This window comes from Macaca nemestrina, chromosome 18, assembly GCF_043159975.1.
Source record: "Macaca nemestrina isolate mMacNem1 chromosome 18, mMacNem.hap1, whole genome shotgun sequence".
NCBI lineage: Eukaryota > Metazoa > Chordata > Mammalia > Primates > Cercopithecidae > Macaca > Macaca nemestrina.
The window spans coordinates 19,042,590-19,066,458 of NC_092142.1; the positions used below are offsets into that span (position 1 = coordinate 19,042,590).

The 23,869-nt window shown below is 44.5% G+C and overlaps 1 protein-coding gene across 6 annotated transcripts in view; it reads left to right on the forward strand.

Annotated features, from left to right (window-relative positions):
- Positions 1–23,869, forward strand: part of LOC105484976 (IQ motif containing K) — a 138,980-nt gene that overhangs the window by 83,366 nt on the left and 31,745 nt on the right. For all 6 annotated transcript variants that reach the window (XR_011616332.1, XM_071084201.1, XM_071084200.1 and 3 more), the window contains one exon: positions 23,584–23,695. Coding sequence is in view for 5 of the 6 variants with exons in the window: in XM_071084201.1 (XP_070940302.1) it covers positions 23,584–23,695 (112 nt within the window). In the remaining variant the exon portion in view is untranslated. The remainder of the gene's footprint in view (positions 1–23,583; positions 23,696–23,869) is intronic.

Below are 23,869 nucleotides of genomic sequence, written 5' to 3' on the forward strand. Positions count from 1 at the left end.
GTTATTGTTGTTGTTGTTTGAGACAGAGTCTCGCTCTGTCACCCAGGCCAGAGTGCAGTGGAATGATCTCAGCTCACTGCTACCTCCACCTCCCAGGTTCAAGCAATTCTCCTGCCTCAGCCTCCCGAGTAGCTGGGATTACAGGCACCCGCCACTGCACTCGGCTAATTTTTGCATTTTCAGTAGAGACAGGGTCTCACCATGTTGGCCAGGTTGGTCTCAAACTCCTGCCCTCAAGTGATACGCCCACCTTGGCCTCCCAAGGTGTGGGAATTGGAGGCGTGAGCCACTGCATCCAGCCAGAGATGGGTATTGTTTAACAGCTCCCAGGTGACTCTAACATGCAGCCAGGATTGAGACCCACTGATGTATTGGAATTGACTTTGCTACCTACCAGTTTTATGATCCAGGACAAATCACTGAATGATAAATCACAACTTTTTTCCTCTTTAGATGGAGAATAATAATAGCTGCCCAGTCTAGCTCACCAAGTTATCATGATAATTAAAATGGTTTATTTTTTATTTTCAGAGACAAGGTCTTACTATGTTGTCCAGGCTGAAGTGCAGTGGTGCAATCACAGCTCACTACAGACTTGAACTCATGAGCTCAAACGATCCTCCCAATTCAGCCTCCCAAGTAGATAGGGCTACAGTTGTGCACCACCACAAACAGCTAATTTTTTTTTTTTTTTTTTTTTTTTTTTGAGATGGAGTCTTGCTCTGTCGCCTAGGCTGGAGTGCAGTGGCGCAATCTTGGCTCACTGCAACCTCCGCCTCCCAGGCTCATGCCATTCTCCTACTTCAGCCTCCCGAGCAGCTGGGACTACAGGCGCCCGCCACCATGCCTGGCTAATTTATTTTGTATTTTTAGTAGAAACGGGGTTTCACCGTGTTCGCCAGAATGGTCTTGATCTCCTGACCTCGTGATCTGCCCGCCTCGGCCTCCCAAAGTGCTGGGATTACAGGTGTGAGCCACTGCGCTCGGCCAGCTAATTTTTTTGTAGAGATGGGGGTCTCACTATGTTGCCCAAGCTGGCCTCGAATTCCTGGCCTTAAGTGATTCTCTCACCTTGGCCCCCCAAAGTGCTGGGATGACAAATGTGGGCCACTGTGCCCAGTCTCTAAATTTAACAACACAGGAGATAGTGTTCTGCAAACTGTAGATGCAGAAATGAATGGTATCAGTATGGAGGTGATTATATCAGTGACTTTCCTATTTGAAAGGTACTAGAGGTTCTTTGCCGGGTGCAGTGGCTCAACCTGTAATCCCAGCATTTAGGGAAGCCGAGGCAGGTGGATCACGAGATCAGGAGTTCCAGACCAGCTTGGCCAATATGGTGAAACCCTGTCTCTACTAAAAATACAAAAAAAATATTAGCTGTGCATGGTAGCGGATGCCTGTACTTGGGAGGCTGAGGCAGGAGAATCACTTGAACGTGGGAGGCAGAGGTTGCAGTGAGCCAAGATCGCGCCACTGCACTCAATCTGGGTGACAGAGGGAGACTTCATCTCAAAAAAAAAAAAAAAAGTACTTGAGGTTCTGTTTCCTAAACAGATGTAAGAGGTTTGTTGTGTGTGTGTGTGTGTGGTTTTTTTTTTGGTTGTTATTTTTTGAGACAGGGTCTCATTGTCACCCAGGTTGGAGTGCAGTGGTGTGATCTCACCCTACTGCAGCCTCCACCTCCCGGGCTCAAGCAGTCATCCCAGTTCAGCCTCCCAGTAGCCTCACAGCTCAGACCACAGCTGTGAGCTACTACACCAGCTTATTTTTGTATTTTTTTAGAGACGGGTTTTGCCATGTTGCCTGGTCTCAAACTCCTGAGCTCAAGTGGTCCTCCCCACTCCGCTTCCCAAAGCGTTGAGATTACAGGTGTGAGCTACTGCACCTGGCCAGTATTTGTATTTAAAGAAAAACACACTACCAGTGTGGCTGATGGGCTGGCATTTAGCCAGACATTTCTCATTCACAGTACTTTCAACCCAGGGTGAGCCCTGAGATGGCAGGACCAAAGAAACCTTTAGGAGTTGGTCTTGATTTTTATTATATTTCATCATAAAGTTCCAATAATCAGTTGTTTAAGCACCAGATTCTTTTTTCCTTCTGCTTTCTCTTGAGTGCGTGGCTTCCCCACATTGTTGGTCTGCTTTCCCCAGCTTCCTCTTCCTCCTTTCCAGAGAGGGGCGTCTCCTGCTGCAGCTGTTCCAGGAAGAGGGGTGGGGGTGCATTTCCTCCCTTTGTGTGAGCTCATTAGCCCTGTCTCTGGCTTTCCTCTGGGGACAGCCAGCCAACCAGGTGAGCCAGTGTCATTTAAAGCAGCACTTCCGTTCTCAGGCAGAGGTTGGTTGTCGTTTCTGGCTGACTTCAGATATGGCCCAGGTGAAGAGAGATGGTGTCTGGCACAGAGACAATGGCCAACAGCTTAGTGTATGAGTCACATTTTCCTGGTGAATAGTATGCTGCCTAGAACTCCTATGCAAGACAATTATTTTTTGATACTTTGCAATTTGGGGTCTGATTTGAAGGCAATATAGCATCATAGTTAAGCAAGCAGGTGCTACAATGAGATCGATTCATTCGCTAATATTCACTCACTAGTAATTATTGAGTGTCTACAATGTGGCAGGCAGGCATTGTTCTGGACGCTAGGTATACTGCAGGGAAGGAGACAAAGTCCCTGCCCTCATGGAGCTTGCATTCTTTCAGGAGACTATTAACAGATACAAACAAATATACAGTAACATAACATCAAAGAGTGTGTCAGTTAGCTATTGTCACAATAATGCTGCATAACAAATCACCCCCAAACTCCAAAACTCAGCAGCTCACAATATACATTTACATCTTAAAACCACCCATGGGTTCTTCCTGTGTGCTGCACAAGCAAAAGCAATTCATACAGATCAGGCGTTGCAGTAAAGAAAGAGTTTAATTGATACGAGGCCAGCCATGCCACATGGGAGACAGAGTTATTACTCAAATCAATATCCCCAAAGGCTCAGAGGCTAGAGGTTTTTCAAAGATAGTTTGGTGGGGTTGGGGGCTAGGGAATGAGTGCTGCTGATTGGTTGGGGATGAAATCATAGGGGTATGGAAAGCAGTCCTCATGGGCTGAGTCCACTTCTGGGTGGGGAGCCACAGGACTGGTTGAGTCACAGCACAGGTCTGGGTGAGGCCGTCCGATAGTCAGCAATGCAGAAGCCTGAAAAGACATCTCAGATACTATTTCAGATGGTATTGAATTTGGTCAAGGAAGGCCTCTCTGAGAAAGTGTTATTTGATCTGAGACCTGAATGAAGTTCATTCTAGGCAGAAGGAAAAGCACATGCAAAGGCCTGCAGGAGCAGGAGGGTGCTGGGTATATTGAGGACCAGCAAGAGAGTCAGTGTGAAAGTCAACTGGAGCTGGGCATGGTGGTGGAGGCTAATGGAGGCTAAAGTGAGGGGATGGCTTGAGACCAGGAGGTTGAGGCTACAGTGAGCTATAATTGCACCACTACACTCCAGCCTGGGTGACAGAGCAAGACTCTCTCTCTAAAAAATACATTATATATATATTAGAAAATAAAAGTGAGGCCAGGCTCAGTGGCTCACACCTGTAATTTCAGCACTTTGGGAGACTGAGGCGGGCAGATCACATGAGTCCAGGAGTTTGAGACTAGCCTGGGCTACATGGTGAAATGAAGTCACTACAAAAAATACAAAAAAATAGCTGAGTGTGGTGCACACATCTGTAGTCCTAGCTACTTGGGAACCCGAGGTGGGAGGATGGCTTGAGCCCAGGAGGCAGAAGTTGCAGTGAGCTGAGATCACGCCACTGCATTCCAGTCTGGACAACAGAGCAAGACCCTGTCTCAAATCCGCCCACCACCAAAACAAAACAAAACAAAACAACAACAACAACAAAAACAGTGAGCTAGAGGAGAGTGGGAGAGGAGATGAGGAAGCAGTCAGGAGACAGATCTTGTAGAATCAAAGGTGAGCTTTCATTTGGATGCTGGAACTTTGGATTTTATTTTGACTTTGATAAGAAATGATGGGCAGAAGCATGACATGATCTGAGTTTTCATCAGGAAACTGTAGTCTGTATGCACAGTGACTCCCCAATAACCCCCACCCCCTGGGATTCCCATTCCTGGGGAGTCTCTTCCCACATTGTATCAGGGTTAATATGTGTGGCCAGTAGAATATGGCAGAAATAATGGTGTGCCACGTCCAAGATGAGATTATTAAAGACACAGCAGTCTTGTGCTCACTTGTTCTTTCTCTCTGGGATCATTCCCTCTGGAGGATGCCAGCTGGTCTAGAGCATCCCTATGGAGAAACTTACATGGCAAGAAACTGAGGCCTCCAGCCAACAGCCATTGGAGAGAGCCATTGTGGAAGAGGATCCTCCAGCCCAGTCGAGCCTTCAGATGATGGCAGGCCCAGCTGACATCCTAACAACAGCCTTGACCCTAAGCCAGAATCCCCCAGCTGAGCTGTTCCTATGTTCCTAATCCTCAGAAATTGTGTTGTTTCTGAAAGCTGCCGCACCTGGGGGATGTTTGTTATGCAGCAATGGAGACCAATACAATAACTCAGGCTGCTGCAAAGAGAACAGATTGTAAGAGGATAAAAGTAGAAGCAGGAAAACTTGTAATATTTGTTTGCATCCTTGCTACTCAAATTATGGTCCAAGAACCAGTGCTATTATCATCATCAACTAGCATCTGGTTGACATGCAGAATCTCAGACCCCACCCAGACCTCCTGAATCAAAATCTGCATCTTTACGTGGTTCCCAGGAGAGTCTTTGTATGCTGAAGTTTGAGAAGCAGTCTATGGGTGACAGCCTAGTAGGGTGCCATGATCTGGGTTTTAATCCTGGCTTGCCAACAATGCAACCAGTAAATTACTTAATTTTCCTAAGCCTCAGTTTCCTTTCTTGTAAAATGGGGATAATAATATTGCTGCTGTCATAGGGTCATATGTGAGGGCATAAATGAAATGGTGCAGGTAGCACAGTGCTTGGCACATGGTTAAGGGCTCATAAGTATTAGCTCTGTATTGACTGAGTCTGATCCATGCATTTGCTCCCTGAGAATATATTCCTGATCATTTCCTGATGATGTTCCTTAAATGAGTATTTTTTTAAATTCCCTGTCAAAGAAAATCCTGTTTTGCTTTTTTTTTAAAAAAAAAAAAAAACAAAACAAAAAACATCCTTGAGCTCATCAAGAAAACTTTTGTCTGTGCCCAGCATGATTCTAGCCATACCCCAGAATGAAGGCGCCTGGTTTCCATGGTCCATTTCCAGGCCCAGTTCTCAGGGCAATTTTCAGGGCCACTCAGCAGGCCAAAATAGGCCACGGCACTATAAATAGTGGATTTGGGCTGCTTTGGGCCTGACTTCTCAGGTCAGGCCTTTCCCTTCCCCCTGCCTGCTCCTGTAGTTGTTTAAATATACTCTGGGTTAGAGCCGCTAGTGCATTTTCCTTAATATGCCCAGGAAATGTCTTGCCAACTTGCCAGGCTATCAGCAAAATCTCCTTTTTCTCAGTCACAATGTACCACAAGTATGTGACGAAAACTGATAAACCACACTCCAGGTTTCACTCAAGGGTTCACACAGGTTTCACTGCAGTGAACTGGCTCTAGGGTTCAGGGATTTGAGAAGCCTGAGTGCCACCCTGCCTCTCTTGCCATATGAGCTTGTATGCGTATTTTACTTCTCGGAGCCTCATTTTCCTTATCTGTAACGTGAGGCTGATAATAATAAGGAATTCTAGTTCCTCGGGTGGTTGGGTGGAATAAATGAGAAACCTGCATATTAGCAGGACTGGTTATATATTAATTTGCAGGGCTCAGAGGAAAATGAAAATGCAGGGCTCTTTGTTCAAAGTGATTAAGAATTTCTAGATAGTGTCAGCAGAGCATAAAATAAGTGTGAGGCCCTTGTAAGCGTGAGTCCTGTGCAGTTGCACAGGGCAGTGCCCACGAATCCAGGCCTGCATGTGAGCCACCTAGTACCCTAGTACCCTGCCTGACATTAGCACCAGCCAAATCTCCAACTTTCCTAGGGTACCTTTTTTTTTTTTTTTTTTTTAGACGGAGTTTTCACTCTTGTTGTCCAGGCTGGAGTGCAGTGGCACCATCTTGGCTCACTGCAACCTCCACCTCCTGGGTTTAAGTGATTCTCCTGCCTCAGCCTCCCAAGTAGCCTGGATTATAGGCATGCGCCACCACGCGCGGCTAATTTTTTGTATTTAGTAGAGATGGGGTTTCACCATGTTGGTCAGTCTGGTCTCAAATTCCTCAGGTGATTCACCCACCTCGGTCTCCCAAAGTGCTGAGTTTACAGGCGTGAGCCACTGTGCCCGGCCGCATCGTTTTCTTTCCAGGGCTAACCAGTTTCCCTCCAGGGCAAGGTTTAAGGGTAAATTGCACAGCTGCAATCTAGTCCCTTCTGCTGAATAACAAACCACTCTAATACTTAGTGACTTAAAACCACAGCAGTTGATTGTTTTTCATGATGTGGGTTAGCTAGTTGGTTCCTCTACTGGTCTCACCTAGGCTCGATCATGTAGCTGTGTTCAGCTGATGACCGGGCTGGGGTGGAATGTCCAAGCTGGCCTCGCATGTCTGGCAGGTGGTGCTGGCTGCTGGCTGGGGCACTACAGTTCTCCTCCATGTGGCTTCTCATCCTCCAGTAAACCACATCAGCTTCCTTAAATTGTGGCAGATACAATCCAGGGGACAAAAACAAAAATTTCAAGCCTTCTGGAAGTTGCACAACACAGCACTTCAGTTACCGTCTATCTCTCAAAGCCAGTCATGAGGCTCGCCTAGATTCAAGAGAAAGATTCGTTTGACTCCCTCATTCAATGAGAAGCACGACAATGTTTTCAAGGGGGTAGAGACCTGGGAAGATGTAGCTCACTGGGGCACAGTACAGCGGTTCTCCAGCCTTTAGCCTGCATCATAATTATCCAGAGGGCCTGTTGACACACAGCTGCTGGGCCCCACCCCCAGAAAATCGGAGTCAGTAGGAGTGGGGTGGGACATGAGAACTTGTGTTTCAAAGAAGTTCTCAGGTGATGCAGATGCTGCCGGTCTAGGGATCTGACTTTGAGAGCTGGCAGAGGAGTTAAGTGTCCACACGTGAGGGCAGCGGTGCTCAACCTTGACTCTACATTAGAAGCATCGGGGCAGCGATAACAATCCTGAAGCCATCAGTTAAATCAGAAGGTGTGGTGGTAAGACTCAGGCTTCAGTGAGTTTTTTTTTAGAGCTCCCCCAAGAGATTCCAATGGGCAGCCAGGGCTAAGAACTGCTACTTTAGAGTTAGGCCACGTAGGTTCAAGTGCTGGCTATAGTATGCACAAGTTTAGGCAAGTTATCCTACCTCTCCTTGACTCGGTTTCCTTTTTGAAAATAGGGATGGTCAGCCAGGTGCGGTGGCTCACACAAATACAAAAAGCTGGGCACAGTGGCCTGTAATCCCAGCTACTCGGAAGGCTGAGGCAGGAGAATCGCTTGAACCTGGGAGGTGGAGGTTGTAGTGAGCCAAGATCATGCCACTGCACTTCAGCCTGGGTGACAGAGCAAGACTCCAGCAAAAAAAGAAAAGAAAAAAGAAAATGGGGATGGCAATAGTTTCTAATGTGTATGGTTGTTCTGAGGATTAAAAGTTAATATGTATAAAAGTCTTAGAACAGTGCTGGCACTATTATGTAATGAAAGTACTACATAAAAGTCAGCTCTTGAGTATTAGTGGTAAAGAAGAGATCAAAGCATTGAAGGCGTTGTACAGGCTGGGTGCAGTGGCTCATGCCTGTAATCCCAACACTTTGGGAGATGGAAACTGGAGGATTGCTTGAGTTCAGGAGCTTGAGACCAGCCTGGGGAACATGGCAAAAACTGGTCTCTACAAAAAATGTAAAAATCAGCCGGGTGTAGTGGTGCATGCCTGTGGTCCCAGCTACTCGGGAAAATTGCTTAAGCCCAGGAGATTGAGGCTGCAGTGAGCCCAGATCATGCCACTGCACTCAAGCCTGGGTGACAGAGCGAGACGCTGTCTCAAAACAACAACAATGCATTTTACAATGATGTGATCTCTGGCACAGCAAACTTTGCTGTAGTTTAACCCTGTAAATCATTGGAAAGTTCATCAAATACCTTAAATGCTTTTGCAACTTATTCATTCCCTGGTTATTTGGGTAAACAAGTACGACGAACAGTTGGATGAACTTTATCTGAACCATTATCACTGAGCTGTTGGGGGAAATTCCGTCTTTTCCAAGTCTGTACTGCAATATAGTCTTATTATTAAAGGGACTTTAACAAAAAATAGATGTGGCTTCCTGGGAGGCCTCTTTATATCCGGCATTGCAAAGACGACCCCACCAAAAAGCAGCTGCTCTTCATGAGTCACGGAGATCGTGCCTTGCTGACCACACATTAATGACCTGAGCAGTCCTTTTTGACTCAGATTTTATGGATTTGCAATAATCATTGTGGCATTCATGTGAGCAAGAACAGAAAGTTGTACAGATGTTTGGGTAGTAAGCCTTGTAACAGTAAGTTCATTCTTAACATTCTCTTTATTAGAACAAGGTTCCCCAAACTTTTCAGATCATTAGAATCACCTAGGTTTCTTCCTGAACATGCTGAAACCTTGGTTCTACCTCACACATACTCAATCAGTACCTACAGAGAAAGGGTCTGGCATTCTGTTTTGAACAAGTACCTTCAGTGATCTCTGTCCTTAGGTAAATTTAGGAAACAGCCTTAATTTTTTTTTTTTTTTTTTTTTTTTGAGACAGACTCTCACTCTGTTGCCCAGGCTGGAGTGCAGTGGCACAATCTCGGCTTGCTGCAGTCTCCATCTCCCAGGTTCGAGCAATTCTCCTGCCTTAGCCTCCCGGGTAGCTGGGATTACAGGCGTGCACCACCACGCCCACTGATTTTCGTATTTTTAGTAGAGATGGAGTTTCACCATGTTGACCAAGCTGGTCTTCAACTCCTGACCTCAAGTGATCTGCCCACCTGGGCCTCCCAAAGTTCTGGAATTACAAGCATGAGCCACTATGCCTGGCCATGGAAACAGCCTTAAATTGATATTTATGTAATACATATAGAGAGATGGAAGAGGCAATAAGGGAAGCTGGGGGCTATAGGTTCTAATGGCCACTCAAGAGCAGGTGTTTGTAAACTATAGCCCACAGAGCAAATCTAGTCCACTGCCTGTTTTATAAAGTTTTGTTGGACTACAATATGCCTATTTTAAAAACATGTTTTCTATGGGTGCTTTTGTACTATAATGACAGAGTTGGCATTATTATGACAGAGACCATATGGTGCACAAAGCCGAAAATATTTCCTATCTGATCTTTTACAAAAAAACAGTTTACTGACCCCTGGATAAGAGATACGATTTCAGACATGGGCAAACTTGGAGTTAGAACTAATAGTTATGAGCTCATAATAAAAAATAAACCAGCAAGAAAGGAGGGGAGTCAGTAGATACAATCAACTGGAAAATCCAAACCCTCAAGAGTGGCAATTTGAGACTATAAAATAAGTATAAGATAATAAAGATTTGCTAGAAAACATATTTAAATCTTGCTGAAAGAAAAAGGCAATTCATTGCAAAAAAAAGGGGGGTGGGAAATTCAGATTTGAAAAAACTAAGTGCATCCTCTAGAAATGAAAGCAATTGAATCAATGTACTAAAGCAATGCTTCTCAAACTTCAGTGAGCATCACAATCACCTCCAGAGTTTGGTAAAACACAGATTCCTGGGCCCCATTCTGTTAAATGGGTGTTGGGTGGAGCCCATGAATTTGCATTTCTAATAAGCTCCCCAGTGATGCTGATATTTCTGGTCCATGGACCGTATTTTAGGTATGAGTTAAACAGCAGATAGACACAGCTGGAGAAGTAATTCATCAACTGGAAAACAGATCTGGGAGATAAAATGCAGTAGAAAGATAGGGATAGGAAATGTGGAAAAGCAGTTAAGAGACAAGGACAGAATGAGAAGGTCCAACCTAAGTCTACTAGGAATTCCAGAGGGAAACAATAGAATGAATGGGGGAGAAGCAATATTCATAGAGATATTGAGTGACAATATTCCAAAGTTGAAGAAACATGAATCTTGAACTAGATAAATAGGGACAAAACAAAACCAAAATGCTTCATGGTGAAACTATGTAAAGAACCCTCAAGCTATCTTAAAGGAGAGATTACCTACAAAAGAAAACAATGAGACTGATTATAGACTTCCAATCAGCAGCAGTATATGCCGGAAGACAGGGAAGTGTAATATCTTCTAATCCAGACAAGATAATATTCAACCTAGAATTATGTGCCCACTCAATTACCATTCAAGAGCAAGGGCTATAAACAAAGGCATTTAAAAACACATCTCTCATTGAAAGAACTAGTAAATGATATACTTCAGCTAGAAGGAGACTGAACCCACCAGGAAGAAGTGGGATGCAAGAAACAATGGTGAATGAGGAAGCTGATAGATCTAAATAGTTATTAGCCAATGAGAAGTAAATTAGGGGAAACTAAAATCCTAGATAACAATAATATAAAAGTTGAGAATTGGAAGGTTGGAGTTAAGCATTTTAAAGTCCTTGTGTTGTTTGGGAGGAGGCTGGGCAGCCTTTTTTTTTTTTTTTTTCTTTAAATCATTTATTTCATTATAACAACACATTAAAGAAAACAATTAGGGCTGGGCGTGGTGGCTCATGCCTGTAATCCCAGCACTTTGGGAGGCTGGGGTGGGTGGATCCCTTGAGGTCAGGAGTTTGAGACTAGCCTGGCCAACATGGTGAAATCCTGTCTCTACTAAAAATACAAAAAAATTAGCTGGGCATGGTGGCGGGTAACTGTAATCCCAGCTACTCAGGAGGCTGAGACAGGAGAATCACTTGAACCTGGGAGACAGAGTTTGCAGTGAGCCGAGATCATGCCATTGCACTCCAACCTGGGTAACAAGAGCAAAACTCCATCTCAAAAACAAAAAACAAAAAAACCCCACAAAAATTAGCCGGGCATGGTGGCGGGCACCTGTAATCCCAGCTACTCGGGAGGCTGAGACAGGAGAATCACTTGAACCCGGGAGGAAGAAGTTGTAGTGAGCCAAGATTACACCATCGTACTCCAGCCTGGGTGATGAAAAACTCCATCTCAAAAAGAAAAGAAAAGAAAAGAAATAGAATGTGAACTAATAAATCAGTAGAAGGAAACAAGTAGAATGCAGAAAATTCAATGAAACAGAAAGCAGGATAGAAAAAGACAAAATTATGACAAAAAAAGGAGTGAGAGACATAAATATAAACATATCACTAATCTCAATAAATGTAAATAGAATGAAGTCTTCTCTGGTTTTCAGATTGAATTAAAAAAGAAATCTGCCTCTATGCTGGAGGTATACGCACATAAAATGACCCAGAATGGCTGAAAATAATGAGATGGGGAAAGATTGACAACACAGATACTAACCAAAAGAAAAGTGATACAGCAATATTAAGATCAGATAAATAGACTTAAGGCAGAACACATTAGGAATAAAGAGGGTCCTTTTTTTTTTTTTTTTTTGAGACAGGGTCTGACTCTGCTGCCCAGGTCGGAGTGCCATGGTGCAGTCACGCTGACTGCACCCTCGACCTTCTGGGCTCAAGCAATCCTCCCACCTCAGCCTCCTGAGTAGCTGGAATTACAGGCATGCACCACCACAGTTGGCTAAAATTTAGCTTTTTTGTAGAGCTGAAGTCTCACTAAAATGCCCAGGCTGGTCTCGAACTCCTGTGCGCAAGTGATCCAGCTACCTCACCGTCCTGAAGTGCTGGAATTATAGGCGTGAGTCACTACGCCTGGCCTAGAGAGGGTCCTTAATGATAAAGGAATAATTATCATTTTCTCTGTTTTCCATTTGATCATATTTTTTAATGTCATTCACCAGCCACCCAACTGAATTTACCATTCACTAATATGACACAACAGACTGAAAAATGCTGCTCTAGAACACACTTCTAAACCTCCCTGAAAGCCCCAAGTAACTCTAAGAGGACTACTGTCCTTCTGAAGTAGAATAGCTAACACTTCCACAATACCAGGGAATAGGTGATATCTACAGCTTTTACAAATTAGATCCTTAAAGGCCAGGCGCAGTGGCTTATGCTGATAATCCCAGCATTTTAGGAGGTGGAGGTGAGATGACTGCTTGAGCCCAGGGGTTCAAGACCAGCCTAGGCAGCATAGTGAGACCCCCCATCTCTACAATTAGAAACAAAAACAAAAACAAAACTAGGCATGGTGGTTTGTGCCTGTAGTCCCAGCTACATGGGAGGCTGAGGTGGGAGGATCCCTTGAGCCCAGGAGTTTCAGGCTGCAGTGAGCCACGATTGCGCCACTGCATTCCAGCCTGGACAACAGAGCAAGATCCTGTCTCAAAAACCAAAAACAAGCATTAGATCCTTAAGACAGGAAGGAACACTAATAATCACCAGAATGAAAAACTAGCTTTTGTTTTGTTTCATTTTGCCAAAGATCTAAGGAGAAATCACAAAGCTTCCTTATAAAGTTGAATTCAAGAGAGTTATAAACTCTGAATATTTTATTAATATAAGGTCATTTAAAAAGATTTTGCAAACACATATTTCCTTTATGTTGAAATCCGCTTTTCTTGAGTATAAAATCCTTCAGTATAATCATCAGTATGTCACATCATTAGCAAAGATGTATTAAGAACCTTCTATGAGGCATCTCACACCAAGTCAGTGGTTCACTCTTGTGAACATGACTGAAGAGGCCTGACCATTATGTTATTTCCCCAGCTTCTTTCCAGCAACTGTAATATATGAACTGCCTTCCTCCAGAGCAATTAGAAAAAGCCCTGGGAATCATCCTCAGTCATCCAGGCTGTTGCTAGGTTTTTGTCTGTTTTGCCAAGAATTAGAGAAAACAACTGAGGAATTTAGAAGTCTAGATCTACAATGGGTAATTTCAGAGTCCCAGGCAACAGTCTCCCTCCTCTTCTCTGCCTGCAACCACCACCTCATAGCAACACTTCTTTTTTTTGTTGTTGTTGTTGTTGAGATGGAGTCTCTCTCTGTCACCCAGACTGGAGTGCAGTGACGCAATCTCGGCTCACTGCAACCTCCGCCTCCCGGGTTCAAGCGATTCTCCCACCTCAGCCTACCAAGTAGCTGGGATTACAGGTGCATGCCACCACGCCCAGCTAATTTTTCTATTTTTAGTAGAGATGGGGTTTCACCATGTTGGCCAGGCTGGTCTTGAACTCCTGACCTGAGGTGATCCACCCGCCTCAGCCTCCCAAAGTGTTGGGATTACACAGGCGTGAGCCACCGCGCCTGGCCAACACTTTTTCTGCTGTCTGGCTAATGCCTAAAATTATAAAATTATGAAATCATTTATATATTCAACACTTTGTAAACCCTTGGGAGGAGCCTTGTTTTCAGTTTTCTGAATCACTGGCCCCTCAGCCAGTTCCATGTATTAATAGCAATTGTAAGATTCAGCCTCAGAGATGAATCAGATTATTCTCAGTGCTTTAGCAATTGATTTAAGAAATTGCTAACAGTGAGAGCTTGCTATGCGTAATGACACTGGTTTAGCACTTTGCATGTATTATCTCAGCTTATTTTCACACCAACCCAATGAAAAAATATTTTTATTATCCCCATTTTACAGGTGAGAACAGTGAGGCTCAGGGAGTTTAAGGAACCTGCCCAAGGCTCCTCAGTTTGTAATTTGTGGAGCTGAGATTCAGCCTCAGGCTATCAGATCCAGGGTTGGCTTTTAAAACCAATATGGTACCCTGTACTGGCTTCCATCAGGGTAATCTATAATTAGGAGAATCTGATGGTGTCACGGGCATTTTTTTTAAAAACTGACATAAATAATATATACCCTATTTATGTTCCCGTCTTGGAGGAGCAAATGGACTCCACACAGTAATTTTTAAAAATAAAAGAAAGCTTTTTTGAAATAAAAGTAGAAACAAAGTAAGGGAGGCTTTGTTTGGCAATGAAATTGTTTATGTGTTAAACATTAAACTGCACTCTATGGTATTTGCTGATTGGCACAACCACTGCCATTGAAATTGATTCCCTAATCATGATGATAATGACTGGGATTAGCCCAGTTCAATGGGTGCGTGCTTTCCCCAGGGCTCACAAAAGCCTTCTCTAGAGATCCAGGCTTCCCTGGTAATGAACTAACACGGCTGCTGTATTCTCCATGGTAAATAGCAGTCCTCCCTTCAAAATGAAGGAAATTAAGGAAAAGATGAAAGGGTCTCTGGCCAGACAGAGCAAAATCACTAAACTGGTCAGCAGAAGCCTGTGAACAACTGCAGGCTTCTAGAATGATGGTGAAATGGGTGCTTCTGTTTTTTTGTTGAGTATTTAGGTAATGGAGAGTCAAACGATTATAGGAAAAATTAATTAATTATTTATAAGTTAAAGGACTTTTATTTGCCTCTCAGAACCTGTTAACTTAAAAATGTAAACGCTTCTTGTATTCCTAAAACAATACATGCTCACTATAAATATCCCAAACAATCCAGTCCAGAAAAACATGGACTAAAAAGTGATAGTCCCTGATGACAAACCCACCTTGTATGTCCTTCCAAACATTAAGGGTAAACCAACTGTTAAGAAAGAATTTGACTGTGATAAAACATAGTCAAGTTGCTGATTGTAACTAGACCTTCCTTTAATGATTCAGAAGATCCGTTGGGCTTATGCTCATGAAGGTTATCAGTTGTCGCGGTCCATAAGTATGGGGATTCTTGTGCTATTAGATCCTGATAAACACGAGCCTGTGGGAAAGTTGGGGTTAATCCCTTGTTTGCCTCCTCCCCCGCCCTTCGCCTCTAGGAGGGTTTGGGTTGCTGAGATCACAGCTAAAGTTATGGTTAGTAAGATATGATAACCCATCCTACCCAGATCAGAGATGTCTAGGATGCCTGATTCTTATAAGACTTTAAGAAATACTGTAAAAACATTGGTTTGTAATAAAAAAGGTTTGGGACCTTATCCCATGTTCTGTGACATTAATATAGAGCTGATTTTCCTCTCTGAGATTTGCATGACACACTACTTTGTGTGTGTGTGTGTGTGTGTGTGTGTATGCGTATGTAATGTTTTACATATATACATTTTTCTTTTCTTTTTTTTTTTTTGAGATGGAGTTTCACTCTTGTCGTTCAGGCTGGAGTGCAATGGCGTGATTTTGGCTCACTGCAACCTCCGCCTCCTGGGTTCAAGTGATCTGCCTGTCTCAGCCTCCTGAGTAGCTGGGATTACAGACATGTGCCACGACGCCCAGCTAATTTTTGTATTATTAGTAGGGATGACGTTTCACCATGTTGGACAGGGTGGTCTCGAACTCCTGACCTCAGGTGATCTGCCCGTCTCGACCTCCCAAAGTGTTGGGATTACAGGCATGAGCCATCATGCTCGGCCGTTTTTTATATATATTTAGAGATAAATTGTGTATTTTCTTTTTATTAAGCAAGATAAACTTCCATTTGTAAGTTTGGCTGAAAACAACCAATCTTCTTTATTTGGGAGGAAAAAATCAGTTGAATGGTTTTCTTAAAACAAGTAAGGCACACTATGCTCTGGAAGAAGTAGTAATAGGAAGGACTTTATTTTTCTTGAGCTTGACAAGACCATCTATCCAAATTCCTCTCGGTGAATAAAGCTCTGGGGTGGCGTTGGATCGATTGGCATAAAAAATCTAGAATTTTCTGGGAGGAAAGGGATTGAGATCACCACAATCCCAATATTTCTCCCCAAGTTTCCTAGTTATCAAAATCTGTTGGAGGCCTTTGCTATAGAAGAACAGGATCAGAAAGATGAAACGTTAAAGGATGTCCATGATGGTGAGTCTGTTAAGGCTGGGCTCCCCACCACTGGTGGATCTGGACCTATCACGGTAGCTTTTGCTGCTTATTCTTTTGTTTCAAATTCCACAAGGGGCTGGGTGCGTTGGCTCATGCCTGTAATTCCAACACTTTGAGAGGCTGAGGCTGGCAGATCACTTGAGGTCAGGAGTTCGAGACCAGCCTGGCCAACATCGTGAAACCCCATCTCTACTAAAAATACAAAAATTAGCCGGTCGTGGTGGCGGGTGCCTGTAGTCCCAGCTACTCAGAAGGCTGAAGCAGGAGAATTGCTTGAGTCTGAGAGGTGGAGGTTGCAGTGAGCTGAGATCATGCTCTTGGTTCCCAGTCACAAGAATCACTTGAACCCAGGAGGCAGAGGTTGCAGTGAGCCAAAATTGTGCCATTGCACTCCAGCCTGGGCACCAGAGGGAAACTCTGTCTCCAAAAAAAAAAAAAAAAAAAGAGATAACCTTTTACATCAAAGGACACTATTAAGAGAGTGAAAAGACAACCTACAGAATGGCAGAAAATACTTGTAAATAATATATTTGAGAAGGGTATAGTGTCCAAAACATGTAATAAACTCTTACAACTCAACAACAAAATGACAAGCAACCCACTTTTCAAAAGGGCAAAGGGAAGTGGAGGGAGAAAAAAGTAAACAAATAAAATGGACAAAGGCCTTGAATAGACGTTTCTCTAAGAAGATATACAGACAGCCAAAAAGCACCTGAAAAGATGCTTGATGTCGTTAAACATTAGAGAAGTGCAAATTTAAACCACAATGAGATGCCATTTCGTATCTACTAGGATGGCTATAGTGAAAACAAACAGAGCCAGGCACAGTGGTACACACCTGTAGTCACAGCTGCTCAGAAGAATGAGGTGGGAGGATCACTTGAGACCAGGAGTTTGAGACCAGCCTGGGCAAAAAAGCGAGACCCTATTTCAAAAAATTAAATTAAATTAAAAACGAAATTTAAATTTAAAATAAATCGAAAATAACAAGTGTTGACAAGAATGTGGTTCAATTAGAACCCTCACTCATTGCTGGTGAGAATATAAGATGATTCAGCCACTGTGACAACCAGTTTGTTTTCTCAATAAGTTGAATGTAAAATTACCCATGTGACCCACAAGTTCAACTTCTAGGTCGACAGCTCCGCTTCCAAATTGAAAATAGGTATTTAAACAAAAACTCGCCTATAATCCCAGCACTCTGGGAGACCGAGGCAGGTGGATCACCTGAGGTCAGGAGTTTAAGACCAGCCTGGCCAACGTGGTGAAAAACCGTGTCTACTAAAAATACAAAAAAGTAGCCAGGCATGGTAGCATGTGCCTGTAATCCCAGCTACTCAGGAGGCTGAGTCAGGAGAATGGCTTGAAAGTTGAGGTTGCAGTGAGGCGAGACCATGCCGCTGCACTCCAGCCTGGGTAACAGAGCGAGACTCCATCTCAATAAATAAATAAATAAACAAACAAAAACTCATACGAAAATGTTCATAGCAGCCCTGTTCCCAATAGCCAAAAGGTAGAAACAACTCAAATGTTCCATTAAGTGCTGGACTCGGTGGCTCACACCTGTAATCCAGATACTTTGGGAGGCTGAGATAGGAGGATTGCTTGAATCCAGGAGTTTGAGACCAAGTATAGTGAAACTTTGTCTCTGCAAAAGCAAAAATTTTAAAAATTAGCTGGGTGCAGTGGTGTGCCTATAGTCCCAGCTGAGGTGAGGGGATTGCTTGACCCTGGGAGGTGGAGGTTGCAGTGAGCCAAGATCATGCATCACTGCATTACAATCTGGGCGACAGAATGAGACCCTGTCTCAAAAAAAAAAAAAAGGCCGGGCAGTGGCTCACACCTGTAATCCCAGCACTTTGGGAGGCCAAGGTAGGTGGATCACAAGGCAAGGTCGGGGGTTCGAGAGCAGCTGGCCAACGTGGTGAAACCCCTGTCTCTACTAAAAACACAAAAATCAGTTGGGCATGGTGGCAGGTGCCTGTAATCCCAGCTACTCGGGAGGCTGAGGCAGGAGAATTGCTTGAACCAGGGAGGCGGAGGTTGCAGTGAGCTGAGATCGCACCACTGCCTTCCAGCCTGGGTGACAGAGTCTCAAAAAAAAAAAAAGCAAACCAAATGTTCCATTAAGTGATGAATGGATAAAAATAAATGTGGCATACCTATACAATAGATATTATTCAGGAATGAAGTATTGATACATGCTGCAATCTGGATAAACCTTAAAATATGATATGCTGACTGGAAGAATCCAGACACAAAGGACACATGATTATATGATTCCATTTGTAGGAAATATCCAGAATAGGCAAATCCAGAGAGAATGTGGATCTAAAGACACAGAGAGGCTATGGCTGGCTGGGGTAGGGAGAGGGGAGAATGGGAATTCACTGCTTAAAGAATCTGGGATTTCCTTTTGGCCTGCTGAAAATGTGTTGCAACGAGAGAATGGTAATGGTCACATAACATTGTAAGTGTAACTTAATGCTACTGAACTGTATACTTTAGAAGGATTAAAATGGTACAGTTTATGCTATGTGTATTTGACCAAATTTTTAAAAAATCACTAAGGTTACTTGTGAATCTGATAAAATTTCAGTGGAAGGAAAGGACAACAAGGCTCTTTGATGTAAAATTATTAAAAGAGTTGGAAGAGGTGGCCCCTCTATCAGTAGGGGAGAGACGAGAGGGAATGGTAGTTCTGGGGCTTGGAGGTAGCTGGTGGTGAAACCTGGCTCAATCTCGCCCTTTGGGGACTGTGTTTGTGTCCTAAGATGGTGGATGTGTGGGTGACTTGACCAAGTTGAAACTTGGGAGCCCAGACTTGGGCACCCTCAAAGGATAGCAGTGACCACGGTAGGAAGCCCAGGGACCAAGATAGGAAGTCCCAAGATCCAGCGGTGATCTGAAAAAGCAAGAGATCGAGCTCTGGCTTGGTGGCATCCCCATGTCAGCAGAGCTGGGGAGCAGCTGACCCCTTTAGACAAGCCTGGCTCTCTGGTCTGTCCTCACCCTGCGCTCCCTTCACCAGTTTCTCTTAAATGCTGGGTCCTGCAGGCCTGGCAGATTGCTATTTCTGCCTCAGTTTGCCCTGCATCCCTCCCAGCAGGAGAGACAGTAGTTCCTGACTATCAGACCAGCAGGTCTGAGTTGTGACTTTAAGAAGAGAGGAGGAGCAAGGAGGCCACCCTTCTGGGCACCTGGGGTCCCTGGAGAGACAGGAGGGGACCATGGCCTAGAGAGGGAAGCACTGACCTGGGCATGTGGAATGTGACTGCCCCAGTTCTACATGCTCATTCCAGTTCAGGCAACTGTTCCTCCAGAATACACAGCTACTGCCTCATTTAAAATGAATGGAGCTGGCCAGGCACAGTGGCTCACACCTGTAATGCCAGCACTTCGGGAGGCCGAGGTGGACGGACCACCTGAGGTCAGGAGTTCAAGACCAGCCTGGCCAACATGGCAAAACCCAGTCTCTACTAAAACGACAAAAATTAGTCAGATGTGGTGGTGCATGCCTGTAATCCCAGCTACTCGTGAGGCTGAGGCAGGAGAATTGCTTGAACCCAGGAGGCGGAGGTTGCAGTGAGGTGAGATCGCACCACTGCACTCCAGCCTAGGCAGCAGAATGAGACTGCCTCTTAAAAATAAATAAATAAATAAATAAATAAATAAATAAGCTGATTAAGACAGTGGTCCCCAACCTTTTTGGCACCAGGGACCAGTTTCATGGAAAACAGTTTTTCCATGCATGGGGGACTGGGGTGAGGGGATGGTTTTGGGATGATACAAGCACATTACATTTATTGTGTACTTTATTATTATTACATTATAATATGTAATGAAGTAATTATACAACTCACCATCATGTAGAATCAGTGGCAACCCTGAGCTTGTTTTCCTGCAACTAAGTGGTCCCATCTGGGGGGTGATGGGAGATGGTGACAGATCATCAGGCATTAGTTAGATTCTCATAAGGAGCACGCAGCCTAGATCCCTCACATATGCAGTTCACAATAAGGTTCATGCTCCTATGAGAATCTAATGCCGCCACTGATCTGACAGGAGGTGGAGCTCGGGTGGTAATGTGAGCAATAGGGAGTGGCTGCAGATACAGATGAAGCTTCACTGTTCACTCGCCACTCATCTTCTGTCGTACTGCCTGGTTCCTAACAGGCCATGGACCAGTACCAGCCTGTGGCTGCGGGGGTTGGGGACCCCCGAAATAAGGAGAACCCCCAAAGTAGCCCTATTGAATAGTTAATCTAGAGAGCTGAGTCAGGGACTTCTTTGGAAAATTTTGGATCTCATTTCTTGGTATGTCTGGCAGCATTCTTTTGTAACTTTAACTTATCTTTCAAGATAAAGTTGACACACTTCCACATATATAAAATCACTCCCTTCCAGTCTTGGAATCTGCTTTGTGAGATGCAGCTCCTCTGGCAAGTGAAGAGGTAGAAAGATGAATCAGGAAGAGGAAGGATGTGAGTGGCTGTGGCCTTTCTGAGCCCTTTGTTACTTTCTCGCCTTGGAGTTCCTGGATCATCCAAGACTGTTTCACCCTTCTGCACCTTTTGCAGAGGCCAGTATCCCTCCCAGGAGCACCATTACACTCCATCCCTTCTTCCCATGGCGAGCTCTAGTTTATCCTTCAAAACAGCCCAGGGGTTTTCTGACCTCTCCAAGGCTGGGTTGGATGCCCCCTCTGTTTTCCCTTGCACTCACCAATTTCCCTACTCTTACCATACCTTACTGATCTTATTCCTGTGTCTCCTCCTACACTTGAAGTTTCTCAAGGGCAGCTGGAATCAATCCATTCAGGTTTTTTTTTTTTTTTTTTTTTTTTGAGATGGAGTCTAGCTCTGTCCCCCAGGCTGGAGTGCAGTGGTGCGATCTCTGCTCACTGCAGCTCCACCTCCTGGGTTCACGCCATTCTCCTGCCTCAGCCTCCTGAGTAGCTGGGACTACAGGCACCCGCTACCACGCCTGGCTAATTTTCTGTATTTTTAGTAGAGACAGGGTTTCACCGTGGTCTCGATTTCCTGACCTTGTGATCCGCCCGCCTCAGCCTCCCAAAGTGCTGGGATTACAGGCGTGAGCCACCGCGCCCAGCCCCATTCAAGTTTTAATTGCAGCTCCACCATTTCCAATACGACTTGGCAAGCCACTAAAACTCAGTTATCTCATCTGTAACATGGGGATAACCAATCCTGCCTTATCCGTGTGGCTTAGTGATTCAAATTTGTAAAATAGGCCGGGAGCAGTGGCTCATACCTGTAATCCCAGCACTTTGGGAGGCCAAGGCAGATGGTTCACTTGAGGTCAGGAGTTTGAGACCAGCCTGACCAACATGATGAAACCCTGTCTCTACTAAAAATACAAAATTAGCCAGGCCTGGTGGCGCACACCTGTAATTCCAGCTACTTGGGAGGCTGAGGCAGGAGAATTGCTTGAACCTGGGAGGTGGAGGTTGCAGTGAGCTGAGATTGTACCACTGCACTCCTGCCTGGGCAGCAAGAGCGAAAACTCCGTATCAAAAAAAAAAAAAAAAAAAAATTGTAAAATATTTGGCCAGGCGCAGTGGCTGTCACCCGTAATCCCAGCACTTTTGGAGGCCAAGGCTTGAGCCCAGGAGTTTGAGACCAGCCTGGGCAACATGGCAAGACTCTATCTCTATGAAATAAAATTTGTAAGATACTTCAAACCATGCCTGGGAGATAAATGCTCAATAAATATGAGCTATAATAAAAATAAAAATAATTATTGTTACAATTACTATTATTCATCTCTTTAATCTCAACATCTAGCGCTAAAGTTGGTATGAAGTAAGCAGTCAGTGTTAAATAGAACTGTGGTTAATGCATTAACTGTGGTGAGCCTAGAACTGTGCTGTTCTATGTAGTAACCACCAGCTACATGTGTCTGTTGAACACTTGAAATGAAGTTTTTTGTTTTGTTTTGTTTTGTTTTTTTGAGATGGAGTCTCGCTGTCTCCCAGGCTGGAGTGCAGTGGTGCGATCTCGGCTCACTGCAAGCTCCGCCTCCCGGGTTCACGCCATTCTCCTCTCCTACCGGAGGCCTCAGCCTCCCAGTAGCTGGGACTACAGGTGTCCACCAGCATGCCTGGCTAATTTTTTGTATTTTTAGTAGAGACAGGGTTTCACTATGTTAGCCAGGTTGGTCTTGATCTCTTGACCTCGTGATCCACCTGCCTCGGCCTCCCAAAGTGCTGCAATTACAGGCGTGAGCCACCACGCCCAGCCAATGAAGTATGTTTTAAGTGCAAAAACACACAGTGTTGAAGACTTTAGCATGCAAAACAGAAAGTAAGATAACTCATAAATTTTGTATTTTTATTTTTTTGAGACAGGATCTCACTCTGTCACCCAGGCTGGAGTGCAGTGGCACAGTCTTGGCTCACCTTAGCCTCAACCTCCCAGGCTCGAGCAATCCTGCTATCTCAGCCTCCTGAGTAGCTGGAACTACAGGCGTTCACCACCAGCAGCTAATTTTGTTTATTTTTTATAGAGATGACATCTTGCTGTGTTGCCCAGGCTGGTCTTGAACACCTGGGCTTGAGCAATCCTCCTACCTTGGCCTCTCATAGTACTGGGATTTACAGGCATGAGTCACCATGCCCTGCATAATAATTTTTTATATTAATTACATGTTGAAGTAATAAGATTTTGAATGTTTTAGGTTACGTGAGATATATTCTTGTTTGTTTGTTCAGGCTGGAGTGCAATGGTGTGATCTCGGTTCATTGCAACCTCCGCCTCCTGGGTTCAAGTGATTCTCTTGCCTCAGCCTCCCAAGTAGCTGGTATTACAGGCACCTGCCACCGTGCTTAGCTAATTTTTGTACTTTTAGTAGAGAGGGGGTTTTACCATGTTGGCCAGACTGGTCTCGAACTCCTGACCTCAGGTGATCTGTCAGCCTCGGCCTCCCAAAGTGCTGGGATTACAGGCATAAGCCACCATGCCTGGCCAAGTGAAATACATTCTTTTTTTTTTTTTTTTTTGAGATGGAGTCTGGCTCTGTTGCCCAGGCTGGAGTGCAGTGGCCGGATCTCAGCTCACTGCAAGCTCCGCCTCCCAGGTTCACGTCATTCTCCTGCCTCAGCCTCCTGAGTAACTGGGACTACAGGCGCCCGCCACCTCGCCCGGCTAGATTTTTGTATTTTTTTAGTAGAGACGGGGTTTCACCGTGTTAGCCAGGATGGTCTCGATCTCCTGACCTCGTGATCTGCCCATCTCGGCCTCCCAAAGTGCTGGGATTACAGGCTTGAGCCACCGCGCCCGGCCGTGAAATACGTTCTTAAAAATAATCTTATCTGCTTGCTTTTACTTTTTAAAATGAGATGCCAGCTAGGAAGTTTAAAGTTACAAATGTGGTGGCTGCATTATCTTTCTATTGGACAGCACAGACCTGCTCGTTCTTAACCTACTGTTACTATAGCAAATCTTCACACAACCTCATTTATGCTCAAATATGATGTAAGCTCTAGGAGTGTCAATAATTCATTTAGGACGATGATTCATTGAGAATCAAAAGTACATCCAATTGGTTTGTAAAGGATTTTCCATGCAGGGTTAATAAGCTCGTGTACAGAAGTATGTTGAAAAGGGACTGAAGTTTTACTGGGATTTTCCAGGTTCGCTGTGATCCTGAGATTCAAGAGCTGCGTCAGTGGCAGAAGAAACTGCGCGAGGCCAAGCACATTCACCAGCGAGTCAAAATTTTCTGGGCCAAGCAAGAACAAAAAGGTAAGTTGCTGGATTCACAGTCCTTAGTTCATTCAAGAAAAGCCTGATTCTTATTCCAGGCTCAAGAAGGAGGCCCTCTGAGGTTTTGTAAGGTCCTTGTCTGCATGGAACTCAGCTTGTGCATGGGGGAAGTGGCTGCATATTAAGATTCTGCTGTGCAATGACAGAGGTGAT